Source organism: Gymnogyps californianus, chromosome 26, assembly GCF_018139145.2.
Source record: "Gymnogyps californianus isolate 813 chromosome 26, ASM1813914v2, whole genome shotgun sequence".
Lineage (NCBI taxonomy): Eukaryota > Metazoa > Chordata > Aves > Accipitriformes > Cathartidae > Gymnogyps > Gymnogyps californianus.
Genome location: NC_059496.1, coordinates 3,164,129 through 3,178,594, shown reverse-complemented (window position 1 = coordinate 3,178,594; position 14,466 = coordinate 3,164,129). Strand labels below are relative to the sequence as shown.

Below are 14,466 nucleotides of genomic sequence, written 5' to 3'. Positions count from 1 at the left end.
GAGTGTTATCAACATTATTCTCACACTAAATCCAAAACACAGCACTGTACCAGCTACTAAGAAGAGAGTTACCTCTGTCCCAGCTGAAACAAGGACAAATACCTATCTACCAAGGCAATGCACTGAATCAGTTCTTCTGTGAAATCCCCCAGATCCTCAAGCTCTCCTGCTCACACTCCTACCTCAGGAAAGCTGGGCAGCTTCTCTTTGGTTTTTCTTTATCTTCAGGGTGCTTTGTTTTCATTCTGCTGTCCTATGTGCAGATCTTCAGGTCTGTGATGAGGATCCCGTCTAAGCATGGATGGCACAAAGCCTTTTCCATGTGCCTTCCTCACATGGCCGTGGTCTCCCTGTTTTTGATCACTGCCATGTTTGCCTACCTGAAGCCCCCCTCCATCTTTTCATCAGCTCTGGACCTGGTGCTGGCAGTGCTGTACTCGGTGGTACCTCCAGCAGTGAACCCCCTCATCTACAGCATGAGGAACAAAGAGCTCAAAGACACCCTGAAGAAACTGATTCAATTATTCTTCTGTCAGCAGCAGTAAGCTGCACGTGTCTCTTCACAAGTGATTTCCAATGTACCTCAAGAACCTCCTGTGCTTTGGGCATTTTATCTGTGATAACCAAGTTTATCCAGGAATGTCTGCATCCACACCACTTCTCCAGGGGCATGAACCCAGCCTGTCTGACCCAGAGGCCTTTGTACGTGTGTCTGGCACTACGGTACAGCTGGCCTCCCGTCTCACATCTCTGCAATAAAAGGGTGTTTCCTCAGGGCCGGTGTCTGGAGGTTGGGCTCTTCTTCCAAAGCTGAAGTGAAGGACAGGCTGCAGAAACTTCCACTTACAAAGCTGTGCTGCTGTGCTCAAGTTCTCTGTGGGCTGAGGGGTGGAGGACATGGGGCCATGTGTTGGGGAATGGGCCTGGGCTGAGCCTTCACATGTACATGCCCAGTGCCCCAGGAGGTGCTGAATGATCAGCAGGGATCTGCCTGGGATTGTCTCTTCCTGGGTTTCGGGCACCACTACCCGCCTGCCCTGCAGAGCAGCACAGCCAGCTCAGGGCCCTTCAGGGAGCACAGGGAGGGGAAGTAACGGCTGGCTAGGCCAGCATGGACACACTGCCCTGGGGAAAGGCTCTCTGGGGATGGGGAATTCCTTGGAGAAGAAGAAAGAAGCAACTCTGTGCTTACGGGGGGAAGAAATTACAAAGAGAAACTTCTTTCTGCATGCAGCAGCTTGGGACAGGCTGTTCTGTCGCAGGGGCAGCAGGAGGAGCCTGAGGAGCACCTGGGCCAGGAGTCTTGTGCTGCGGAGACATTTCCTCCTTGCCTTGCTTTTTGTTCATTCAGATACTTCCCAAGTATCTGGTTGCTGCTTTGAGCTTCAGGAAATTAGAAACTTGCCCCATCTTTCACAAGTCAGATGAACTCCTTAATCAGCTCCTTCATTGTGTTTATAGCTATCCCTTCCTATCTCTCTGTCAAAATCAGTTCTTGTACAGCTAGCGCTGTCAGCCATCTCCACCACAGGATGTCCTACACTGTCCCACGCTTGCTCCTCTTTCCCTGCAGGCTGTCGACACACTATCCTAACTTCCCCACCTTGCTCTCACCCTCGCATGTTCCTACCTGTACTGATGCCTTTGAAACACAAAGCCATTGGCTCGTCACAGGAACCCCCCCTTACTGCCCTCGGTGACCTGTTGCACCATGGCACTCCCCTTCAAGTGACATCTCATTTTTCTTCATGCCCAGCCTCAGACTCTCAAATTTTCCCTTTCTCATGCTCTTTCCTCTACACAGGAATCCATTTCACAACTCATGTGATTCAGCCCCTTAAGTCCATCTTGGCAGACGTCCTCTCAACCTTCTCCAGTTCCTCCCCACTCCTGCACAACATGGAGCCCCACACCAGGACACATTATTCCAGATGTGGCCACACCACTGATGAGTCAAGGGAGAGGTAACTCCCCTGGTCTGAGTGGCCACACTCCTCCTAATTAAGGACTGTATGCAGCTGGCCTTATTCGTGGTCAATATGCTCTACTGGCTCCTATAGCATCCCTTGTAGCAACTATGGCCTTCTCCTCAGGGCCACTCCTCAGCCAGTCACCTCCAAGTTTGCCCTGATACACGGAGCTATTCTGCCCTGATGCAGGACTGGCCACTTCTCCTTGTAAAACCTGGTGCGGTTTCTGTTGGCCAAATCCCAGAGTTTCTCAAGGTCCCCATGAACGGAAGCTTCATTGTGTCAGCTCTTAATGTGTGTCTCTAGGTGGGAAGTAGTGAATGAATTCCTTGTTTTGCTTTGCTTGCGTGCACGGCTTTTCCTTTACCTGTTAAACTGTCTTTATCTCAACCCACGAGTTTTCTCACTTTTACTCTTCCAATTCTCTCCCCCATCCCAACGGGGGGGGAGGGAGTGAGCGGCTGTGTGGTGCTTAGTTGCCGGCTGGAGTTAAACCACAACAGGAGGAGTGGCTGATACACCAGCTGGTTGCCACTGCTGCTCTGAAGGACCTGGGCAGGCTGGAGAACTGGGCAGAGAGGAACCTCATGAAGTTCAAGCAAGGGAAACACAAAGTCCTGCCCCTGGGCAGGAAGAACCCCACGGACCAGTACAGGCTGGGGGCTGACTGGCTGGAAAGCAGGTTTTGAGAGAAGGACCAGGGGGCCCTGCAGGGTAGCAAGCTGCCCATGAGCCAGCAGTGTGGCTGTGTGGCAAAGCAGGCCTACAGCCCCTGGGCTCCATTCAGGAGAGGTTTGCCAGCAGGTCGAGAGAGGTGATCCTTCCCCTCTAGTCAGCACTGGGGAAGCCCCATCTGGAGTGCTGTGTCCAGTGCTGGGCTGCCCAGTACAAGAGAGACATGGCCTTACTGCAGCGAGTCCAGCAAAGGGCCACAGAGATTCTAAAGTCACACAAGCATCCTTCAGGAGGAGAGCCTGAGAGAGCTGGGACTTTTTAGCCTGCAGAAGGGAAGGCTCATGGGGATCTTATCAATGTGTATCAATACCTGATGGGAGGGAATGAAGAAGAGGGAGCCACAATCTTCTCCCTGCTGCACAGTGACAGACAATGGGCAGAAACTGAAGCACAATAACCTCCATCTCAATACAATAAAACACTTCTCTACTGGGAGGGTGGTTGATCACTGGAACAGGTTGCCCAGAGAGGTTGTGGAGTCTCCATCCATGGAAATATTCAAAACCCAGCTGGATCCTCTACTGGGAAACCCGCTCTAGCTGATCCTGCTTGAGCAGTGGGGACTCGACTAGGCGATCTCCAGACATACCGCCAAGAAGGGTCAGAAGGGACCCATGGAGGTGTCTAGTGCTACTTATCTGCTCTGAGCAGGGAGAACATGTCAGCTAGAATGCATTGGTCAGTGCTTTCTCCAGTTGAGTTTTGAAAACCTCTGGGCCCCAGAGCCAGTACTAATCAACTATCAAGGTGATATTTTTTCCCGTTAAACCTCATTTGAAATTTCCCTTCCTGCTTCTTGTCCTCATTGTCTCTTGTCCTCTCCTTCCCTTCCTGACTGTCTGACAGATCCTCACCCCTACTCTGACCAAGGACAATCACAACCTACTCTCCAGATGTGGCCTCAACAGGATCCCCTGTGACTGCAGCCAGCATGTGGTGGCCAGCTGCAAGCAGAGATGCTCACTGGGGGTCCCTGCAGAGGCTCAGAGAAGGCCATGTCGAGACGCCAAGGAACTATGGCGGTGCCTGTAGGCTGACAACGGGGCAGAGTTGCACGCAGAAGGGGTGAGCAGAGAAGAGTGCATTCAGGGGTGGGGAAACATCCTCCTGCCACACTTCCCACAACAGACCTCAGTGCCCCATTCCCCTGTGGCCGTCTGGCTTTGACTGCTCACCCCAGCACCCAACCCCTTCCCTGCCTTGGCCATGGCCCATGTGAGGCTTTGCAGACAGCCCTGCTCTGGGGTCTGCCAGGCTCTGGGCATGTCTGAGACCATGCAGGTCTGGGTGTTTCCCGAGTGCACACACTGAGCCCAGCAAGAGGATGGGGCTGGTCATTTTTCAAAGATAAGCCCTCAGCTGGACCATGGTGAATGGCCAGGGCTGGAAATGGCTGCTAGGGGGAACTAGGACTAGCCCCAGTCTACTGGGTTAAGGGACAGCGCATGGGGCGGAGGAGGCCATCTCAAGGATGTGTGCTGGGCACAGAGACTGAGGGACAGCAGCAAACTCACAGGGCTGCTGAGTCATGTTTCATTCAGTGCAAGCCCTGATGCAGGGTCCCAGCCTCCCTTTCAATGCCACCCTTGAGGAGGGGCGATGGCACTAAGAGATGGGTAGTTGTGAGCACCGGCCCTTCTTCATCCACTGCCCAGGCCTGGTGGAGCACCAGGACAGTGAGGACCTCTGCCTCTGCACCATGAACGTGCTTTAGGGCACCCACAGTCTGGGCATTGTCTTGGATTAGGTGAACGCTGGTATTTTTGTCTCTGAGGCAATTTCCAGCCTAGGTCATCTCTGTTCTGAGCTCTCCCTAACCCTCTGCTGATCTACCTGGCTGTTCCTGGCCCTCTCCCGATTAACCCTGCAGGGCCCCGAGCTAGCAGTGCTGCTCTGCAGAGCCATTTGGCTGTGGTGCCTGGGGTCACAGGGTGACTCCACACTGGCCTTGCTGGTCAGGGTGGGAAGCAGCTCCAGCTGGATGGGGAGCACTGCTGCTAATCTCCCCAGTGCACTGGGGAGATCCCAGTTTATTACAGGGAGCCTGTGGGGGAGTCAGCTCCACCCCAGTGTTAGACACACTCTTACACAGGCTCCAGGTGAGACAGAGCAGGTTCATGCCTCTGGACAAGTGAGACAAATCCAAACATTTGTCTGCGAACATGATCACCACAAGTAACAATAACAATAAAGCTAATGCTAATGAGACTGGTAACAGTAACGATGATACATCAAAGCACCCATTTGGGATGGGATATCCTGGGAGAGGGATGGAGAGTTTATCACTATTGCAAAACCTTTCATGTAAGCCCTTTCCTAACTGCATCCTTGAGCTCCTGGTTCCTCATGCTGTAGATGAGGGGGTTCACTGCTGGAGGCACCACAGAGTGCAGCACTGCCACCACCAGATTCAGGGATGGGCAGGAGATGGAGAGGGGCTTCAGGTGCTGAGAAACAGGGAGACCATGGCCAGGTGAGGAGGCACATGGAAAAGGCTTTGTGCCGTCCCTGCTCGAGGGGATCCTCAGCACAGTAGTGCAGATTTTCACACGAGACCCAGGAGGGTCCCGTAGTGGGTTTTTTGAGAAGGGTTGTGCTGTCTTGAAGCGCACGGAGTCGGGGAAAGTTCTTAGCTCAGGCACAAACACTGAAGCTCTGACACCACAGGGACCCGTTATCTGACCACGGCGCAAAAGAAGCATTTTTACCTCACCACGTGCCTTCCTTGTGCTTATTTGGTTCATTGCCCTGGCACACGCCAGGAGCACAGGCACCACCGGTACTGCAGGTAAGACGTGAGCAATGCCCTGCCCACCCGCTGCCAGCTGCCTGAGGGGCCATTTGCCCCGGAAGTCACTCCCCTCTACTGGTCATGTGCTTTGTGGGGATTGCCTGGAAGGAGCGGCCCCCCCTTCTGCTTTACCCGGAAGTACCTCTGACCCAGAAGGCCCTTCCCCTCCATACCCAGGGGCTGCCATTTTGGTTTGGCTGCCATTTGGGGGGCTGCCATTTTATGAATGGGGGCTGCCATTTTATGGGAGTGAGCTGCCATGTTCTTAAACATCATACTGCTCTGTGCTTGGCTGACAGCCACTGCTTGCCAGCATCAAACCCACGTGTTCTCAGGAAGTGCTATGATTGGCTGGCAAAAGGAGCCTCCCCTCCCCGTGCACCCAGAAGCACATCAGCAAAGGAAGCCCCCTGTCATTACGTACAGGGAGGCTGCCACTTTTCGCAGCCTCATTCCCCACATGTTTTCATGCTGCATTGTGGTTGGGTGGCAGCCATTTTTTGACACCATCATACCCACATGTTCTCATGCAGCCCTGTGACTGGCTGCCTGCCTGCTTTGGACAAGGAAGTGCTCAGATATAAAAATATATATTTGTATTACAAGATATATATTTTTAAAAATATATATATGAGTGTCCAAATAGATAGAAATATATTTTTATTTATTTATTAATAGATACAATATTTGAAATATATATACCTTTCTATACATGTATGTATGTGTATACGTTTATATATCTATATAAACGTATATCTATGTATTTTTAGATATATAAACAGTTATAAAGCCAGAGAAATTAAATATACATAGCCATTATCATATAGGTATGAAATGGATGAAACCTTCTTTAATAAGAGCTAATGAATGAAGAATTAGAGTTTAAATGTGAATAGAGAGAAAAGTACAAGTGTGGGTCGAGGTCCCCCACTTTGCCGGGCTGCAGAAGAAGCCCAGACATGTCTGGGTTGGGGGGAACTTGTCTGGGTTGGAAAGAAGAGCCCAATCCTGGGAAGTGGCCTAGGAGGCCCCAACATCCCAGACCAGCTCAGCAGGATGGCCACGCAGGGTTACTGGGGCAGCCTCTGAGCTTTTCTCGGTGCTGCAAGACACGGGCAATGCTGTCTGCCAACATGGAAAACCAGGACAAAATGCCAGCTTCAGAAGAATATGCGCATGGGGACAATATAGCAAAGACCCTAAGAGGATCTCAGAAAAGACCACGTGAACCAGAAGAAACAGCCAGTGAGCCCATGAACTGCAAAGTGGATTTTGAGGTGCCAAACAAAGAGGTAGGGTGGTAGTGGGAAACTCCCTTTCCCCATGGGTGTGGGGGTCTCACAGCTACCTGCAAGACCACTGTGCGGTGCAGAGTGGTGCTATTTAGACTTCCTTGTCTTTAGGTTGATAACCTGATGGAATGTTTCAAAAAGCTCTGGCTGAGTGAGTGAGGGGAGAAGTCAGGAGTGTGCTGGCACCTGTCCAGGTCCACCTGAGCCACACCAGCCAAAGCCAGTGTGCTGTGTGTATGTCATGTGAAAGGATGGGGAAGGGGGTGGGAGTGGTGGATGTAATGTACATTTCTATTGAATACTGTAGGACCTGAGCAGGATGCAACTGGTATGGAAGAAGGGGTGGAGATTGTACTGGGTGTGGCTGGGACGGAGTTAATTTTCTTGTTAGCAGCTGCTATGGTGCTGTGCTTTGCCTTGGTAGCCAAAACAGTGTTGAAAACACACTGACATTGGAGCTGTTGCTGAGCAGTGCTTGCACAGCGTCAAGGCCTTCTCTCTTTCTCACTCTGCCCCCACAGCGAGAAGGCTGGGAGGGGACAAAGCCAGGACAGCTGACCCCAGCGGACCAAAGGGATATTCCACACCATATGACGTCATGGTCAGCAGTAAAACTGGGGAGGGGGTGTGTGTTCTTTGCTCAGAGACTGGCTTGGCATCAATCTCCTGCTGTGAGTGATTATTCTCCACTTATTAAACTGTCTTTATCTTGACCCATGAGACTTTTTTCCTGGCTTTTGCCCTTCCAGTTCCCTCCCCCATCCCACTGGTGGGGAGTGAGCAAGTGACTGGGTGGGGGCTGCCACATGGGGTCACCCCACCACACGAGCACAGAGCAAATAGGTTGGTATGTGCTTGTGAGGTCACTGGTGCCTGAGTAGATCATAGGCTGGGAGCTGGCACATGGCCTATGGAAGTGTTGTGAGATTCCTGATGCCTGAGTAGCTGATAGGCCAAGAGCATGCACATGGCTTGTGTTGGAGCTTGTGAGGTCACTTGTGCCATGATATCTCGTAGGCAAGCAGATAGCAAGTAGGTGGATATGTGGTGGTCAGGTCACTGGTGCCTGAGTAGCTGATAGGGAGGAGGGAGACACATGGCTTGGGTATGTACTTGTGATGTCACTCTTGGCTGAATAGCTGATAGGCCTTGATCAGGAGCATGGCCCTTACAGGTGCTTGTGAGGTCACCGGAGGCAGAGTACCTCAACAGCAAGGACATGGCAAATGGGTGTATAGGTTCCTGTGAGGTCACTAGTGCCTGAGAAGCTGATAGGGCAGGAGCAGGCATCTGGCATTCTACTGGTTTTCGCTGGGATAGAATTAACTTTCTATTTAGTGAAATAGTGAGTGAGCGACTGTGTGGGAGGTAGCTGCTGGCCGGGGTTAATCCACAACAGGTATGTGTAGGTTTTGAGGTCACTGGTGCTTGAGAAGCTGATAGGCAGGAGCAGGCCCATGGCTTGTGTCTGTGCTTCTGAGGTCACTCATGCCTGAGTAGCTCACAGGCCTGGAGTAGGCCCATGGCATGTGTAGGTGCTTCTAATGTCACTGCTGCCTGAGTAACTGATAGGGCAGGAGCAGGCCCACAGTTTATGCAGGTGGTTTTGAGGTGATTGGTGTCTGAATAAAGGAAAGGGCAGGAGCAGGCCAATATCAGCTGTAGATGCTATGGCATCACCTGTGGCTGAGTAGCAGATAGGCCAGGAGCATGCACATAGCTGTGTATGAGCTTGTGATGTCGCTGGTGCCTGAGTAGCTGATAGGGCAGAAGCTGGCACATAGCTTGTGTAGGTGCTTCTGATGTCACCAAGTCAATATTTAGACCACAACCAAACATGGCTTTTTGGAAGAACCATCGTTAGCAGCAGCAGTCCATACACTGCACACACACGTGTGACAGTGTAACAACTCATGAGCACACAGCTGTTGCAGTAGGAGGGGTGTGAGGTCACCGTCAGTATAACCCATGAGCACACAGCAGTGGCCGTAGGAGGGTGTGAGGTAACGTCACAGATGACACCCCAGTCTGTGGGACTCGGTGCAGAGCAGCCGTGTGCCCCATCAGAAGGGCAAGACAGGGAACGGGATCTGCCGTGCGCTGTGTCTGCGAGGCCGAAGGAGCAGCCCCTGCAGCCCTGGCTGGAGCAGTCGGGGTGGGGGTGGCTCAGGGGCACCACAGGGATGTGCCTGGGCACGGTGCCAGAAGGAAACCACAGGCTTCCTGCCCGGGCGCTGTGGGGGGAGCACGGGGAGCGCTGCGAGGCCACGTGGGCTGTGGTTTGTGCACCTGCAGGCTGCAGCTCCCGAGCCACCCGCGGGGAATAACGGCCCCTCGGTGACATGTCAAGAGGCAGGGATACATCTGAGCCTCTGGGCTGCATGTCTGCTGCCAGGGCAGGGACATGTCCCAGATCCAGCTCATTTCAAGGGACCTTCCATGGGGCTCTCCAGAGAGGAACAGGCAAGCTAGCACTCCTGGGATGGGGCTCTGGCCTGAGCTAGGATCCTTTCCCAGCTGCTGCTCCTAGCACAGCAGGATCTGAAGCAGGGGCAGGGGCTGTTTCCTTCCCTTCCTGACACAGCTCCTGGTGCAGTCCCAGCCCTGTGGTTCCCATGGCATGGGGATGGCTGGACACTCGCACCTTGGGATGTTGGATGTGCCCGGTATAGGAGATGCTCAGTGCTCCTGGTCCACACAGCAGGGTTCAAGGCGTGAAAAACCCGTTTTCCCCCACTACAGCCAACCCTGTCCTGTGACGCACCACCACCACAGTGACGTGACACCTGCAGTGGAGCCATCCCTCATATATGGTCATGAATGGCGCTGGAGCAGTTCATTGGAGGGCTGGGCTGTGTCGGAGGGGAGATAGCTCCCGATAATGTCTAAAAAGGTGCTGCTGCTTTGATTGGCTCCTCCTGTAGCTGGGCTGGCATCTGCAGAGATATATTGCCCTCTCGTCATCGTTGTCCCCATGAGTCCACAGGAGCTGTGGCAGGGAGTGTGGCGCAGCAGGGATGTGCTGGCAGGGCAGGAGGCTCAGGATGGGCCGAGAGGGAGTCCTGTCCCCTCAGATGCTGTGGCTGCTGCTCTGGGTACAGCTGTGCAGGGGTAAGTGCTGACTGCCTTGTCCCACAGCCCAGGGCCAGGGGCTACCAGGGTGGTCATCAGGATCCGCCTGGGAATGGGGTTTCTTTGCAGGTGCTACTGAGACGAGGGGCAGAAGGGGCTCAAGTCCATGGAGCCTGTGCCTTTCCCTGTGCCCATGCGGGTGGGAGAGAGTATCTCCTTTTCCAGGGCTCCAGTGTTTAGGGCAGCCTGTGGCTGGCTGCATTCACAGACACCCTCTCGTGGGGTACCCCCTGTTGCCCAGCACTGTGCCTCTGGAGCCAGTGGTGGCCTAGCTGGTGATGGCAGCCCCCAGAGATCCCCAGAGCACTGCCAACCTCTGGGGTAGCCTCGAGGGTTTGTGTGCTGCTCACTGCCCCCTTAATCCAGGGGAGCCCTGACCCTATGAGGCAGTGTGTACCCCACAGAGAAGGGGAGCGGGACATCTACAGTAGAGACACATCCTTTGTGGAGGGCCTGGCCCAGTGCAGGGACTGGACTGACACCAGGGATGAGGAGAGGAGATGGGCTGGGGGATCCTCAGGTTTGTCTCAGTGCTCCCTGGGAACTCAAAAAGCCATGGGGTGGGTTTGGATGGTGGTGGGGCAGGTGGTTTGCATGGGAAGCTGCAGGCCTAGGTACACAGGGCTGTTGAGGGGGTGCTGGGCTGGGGAGGAGCGGGTGCCCAGTGCAGGGCTGGGCAGGGTGCAGGTGGGTATGGGTGGGGGCAGGTAGCCATTGGTGTGGGAAGAGGTGCCTTGTGCAGTGGGATAGTAGGGGACCCAGCAGAGCTAGAACTGGACACCCCCAGCCTTGCGCAGGCCGTGGGGATAGAAGGGACCTCCACACTGCACTGGGGACAGCCTGGAGGGGAGAGGGCTCCCACCCCAGTACCTCTGACTCGACCCAGGAAGGGGTTTCCCCCAGACCTGCAGTGCTGGGGCTTGGCACTCTCCTGACCCACCCCATGTTGGTGTTCAAAGGTGCTGCGGAGGTGAGGCTGGCGAATGGCAGCAGTCACTGTGCTGGGAGAGTGGAGGTGAAACACAGGGGCCAGTGGGGCACTGTGTGTGGTGACTACTGGAGCATGGACGACGCAGCAGTGGTTTGTAAGCAGCTGGACTGTGGGTCTGCTGTTGGAGCTCCTCAGTACGGACACTTTGGGCCAGGATCTGGCCCCATTTGGATGGATGATGTTGGCTGTAATGGCACCGAGTCTGCCCTGTCTGACTGCAAACACGCAGGATGGGGTGAACATGACTGTGGTCATGGTGCGGATGCTGGAGTGATGTGTTCAGGTAAAGGGTCAGCGTGTTGCATAGCTTTGGGGTTGGGACGGGGGAAGGGACCTGGGTGTGCCCTCAGGGAGCAACAAGCAGATGCTGGAGCAGGGCCCAGTGTGGCCAAGCGCACTGCGAGGCTGGGACTGTCATTGCTGATGTTACCGGCCCCCAGGGAAAGCCCAGAGGGAGCCTACCCCAGGGTGAACTAACCTTGCCACAGTGTCTTAGTCCTCCTCAGTCAGTATCTTGGGCTGCAGATGAATCCTCCGTCCCTGCCCCGGGGTGTCCACTCATCTCCACCCATTCTGCCAGTTCCCAGCCAACAATGCTGAGGGTCCCTGTGCTGGAGAAAGCAGGGGGGACTCACTTGGCACTCCACACCTTGGAGGAACAGCATCAGATGACTGGTCCTCCTGGGTCATTCCTCTTCACAGGCATGAGTACCTCAAGTGAATCAGAAGGGCTTTTCAGAGAGCATGAGTGCTGGGCCCTGAGGAGAGAAGCAGGGTGGCACACAGACGTTTGCTGCCTGTCCCCAGGGCTCGGCTTTGTGGTCCAGCACTGCAAGGCTTAGGAACTTTGCAGCTGCTTGGCTGTGGCTGCTCCCTCCCGCATCACCGCATGCACAGGCTGGCACTGGCAAATCCCTGGGGCTTTGACAGCCCTGTAGGGACACGGCTCCATGAAGCTAGCACTGACCACCTGCCCAACCTCTCCTGCCTGCCTATCGATCCCCACACTGCCTCAGGACACGGGGACTTTGGCAGCACTTCCTGACTCTCATCTGTGCCTGCTGTTACCCTCTGAGTCAGTGTGAGGCCAGGGGGGCATGCAAATCTCTGGGCCCTTTGTCCGGCCATTGGCTTGGGACCTGTGCATCTCTGGGCAGAGCACTGTGTCCCTGGCTGAGGACATCCCCTCCAAACAGGTATCGGAGGGGTCTGGAAAGGCACCAGCCATGATAATACCTGCACCATTTCTGTGCTCTGTGACATCTCCCACGTAAAAGGAACCTCCCAATGCTCCAGGAACAGCCCTGGGATTAGGCTGCTCTACTGGCTGCCTCAGGGTGATAGTCCTGCCTGGCCTGAAGCTCTGCAGGGGCTGAGCAGGCTGCAGCAGTCAGTATCATCTGGGCCACTTCTCCTGGACCCAAACTACTCCCACCACTGCGGTGCTGGGGGAACCATGCCAGGCAGCACAGGGGACCTTGTGTGGGAGCAGTTTGTCTGAGCAGTACCTGTGGCTGTGAGTCTGCAACAGACACATACCCTCGAGTGCTGTGATGGTGTAGAGAAGGGGTGCAGGAGGGCCTGGATGTGTTTGTGTCACCAACACTCCCCCAACAGCTTCCTCTGGGATGTGCAATGGGCAGTTTGGTCACAGCTTGCTTGGAGGTGATGCAGGATGTGGTCTTGTAGCTGCCAGAAGGCTCTGGGAACTGCCAGGTGTTTTGGTTTTTTTCCAGGATTTGTCCGTCTGGTGGAAGGGAAGAGCCGCTGCTCAGGACGTGTGGAGATCCATGATGGGGACCAGTGGAAAACTGTCTGTGCTTCACACTTTGGTGCCAAAGCTGCTGATGTGGTCTGCAGGGAGTTGCAGTGCGGCAGAGCCCTGCCTGTCGCTGAGGCAGCTCACTTTGGAGAAGGGGTCAGTGCCATGTGGGACAGAGAGCTGCAGTGTGTGGGGAATGAATCCCTCCTCATCTCCTGCCTCAGAGGGTCCTCCAGGGAGCAGCCCTGCACCCACGTGAACAGCGCTGTTGTAACCTGCACACGTAAGGACTCAGGGAAGTGTGTTGAACACTGGCGTGAGCTTTAGCCTGAGGGGAGGCAGGTTGTGTCTGTGGAGACAAGGGAAGTGGGGTGTCTGTTCCCACAGGCTGGCAGAGAGGTGACCTTCCTGGGGGATCCTAGACAAGGGCAGGGCAGGGCTGGGCTGATGGCCAGGGCCAAGGAGGGGGCATGGGTTGGGAGGGCTCACTGGGATCATCGTGTTGTTCCGCAGGGGACACAGCAAGACCTGAAGGCAGAGGATAAGCTGGGAGGAGGCCAGGGCAGGCTGTGGTCCAGGGCAGGCTGTGGTCCAGGGCAGCTGGGAGCCCTGGGGAGAAGCAGCAGTGTGTGCTTGGGGGAGCCCTGGGGGGTCAGGTCTCTTCTCAGGGTGCTGGGTGGGGAGGAGCAGGTGCCCGAGGTGGGCATGGGCCAGGGGCAGGTGGCAGCTGGCCGTTGGGGTAGAAGGAGGTGCCAAAGGCTGTGGGGCCACAAATGACCCAGCAGGGCCACAACTGCACACCCCCAGCCTTGCACAGCCCGTGGGGATAGAAGGGAGCCCTGCACTGCCCCGGGAACAGCCTGGAGGGGAGTGGGCTCCCACCCTGGCACCTCTGACTCCACCCGGGCAGGGGTTCCCCCAGACCCCCAGGGCTGGGGCTCGGCACTGTTCCGACTGTCCTTTGTCAGTGTTTGAAGGTGCTGTGGAGGTGAGGCTGGCGGATGGTGGCAAACGCTGTGCTGGGAGAGTGGAGGTGAAACAAGAGGGCCAGTGGGGGACTGTGTGTGGTGACTACTGGGACATGGACGATGCGGCAGTGGTTTGTAAGCAGCTGGACTGTGGGTCTGCTGTTGAAGCTCACCAGTACGCACACTTTGGGCCAGGATCTGGCCCCATTTGGATGGATGATGTTGGCTGTAATGGCACCGAGTCTGCCCTGTCTGACTGCAAACACGCAGGATGGGGTGAACATGACTGTGTTCACACTATTGACGCTGGCGTGACGTGTTCAGGTAAGGGGTCAGCCTGTTCCCCACCTTTTGGGCCAGGATGGGGGAAGGGACCTTGACTGTGTCCTCAGGGAGCAAGAAGGGGACGCCAGAGCAGGGCTCAGTGATGCTGGTCTAACTGCTGAGCTGGGACGATCATTGCTGATGTCCCCGGTCCCTGGGGAAAGCCCAGAGGGAGCCTACCCCAGGGTGAACTAACCTTGCCACAGTGCCTCAGTCCCCCTCAGTCAGTATCTTGGGCTGCAGCTGAATCCTCCGTCCCTGCCCCGGGGTGTCCACTCATCTCCACCCATTCTGCCACTTCCCAGCCAACAATGCTGAGGGTCCCTGTGCTGGAGAAAGCAGGGGGGACTTGCTTGGCACTCCACACCTTGGAGGAACAGCATGAGATGGCTGGTCCTCCTGGGTCATTCCCCTTCACAGGCATGAGTACCTCGACTGAATCAAAAGGGCTTTTCAGAGAGCATGAGTGCTGGGCTTGAGGAGTGGAGCAGGGTGGCACAC

At 55.2% G+C, this 14,466-nt stretch overlaps 1 protein-coding gene across 1 annotated transcript in view; it reads left to right on the top strand.

The window, feature by feature from the left end:
- Nucleotides 1–4,867: 4,867 nt before the first annotated feature.
- The window catches only part of LOC127026008 (antigen WC1.1-like), a 38,982-nt gene continuing 29,383 nt past the window's right edge, over nucleotides 4,868–14,466 (top strand). The window contains exon 1 of the mRNA XM_050911130.1: nucleotides 4,868–4,916. Coding sequence (XP_050767087.1) covers nucleotides 4,868–4,916 — 49 coding nt within the window. The remainder of the gene's footprint in view (nucleotides 4,917–14,466) is intronic.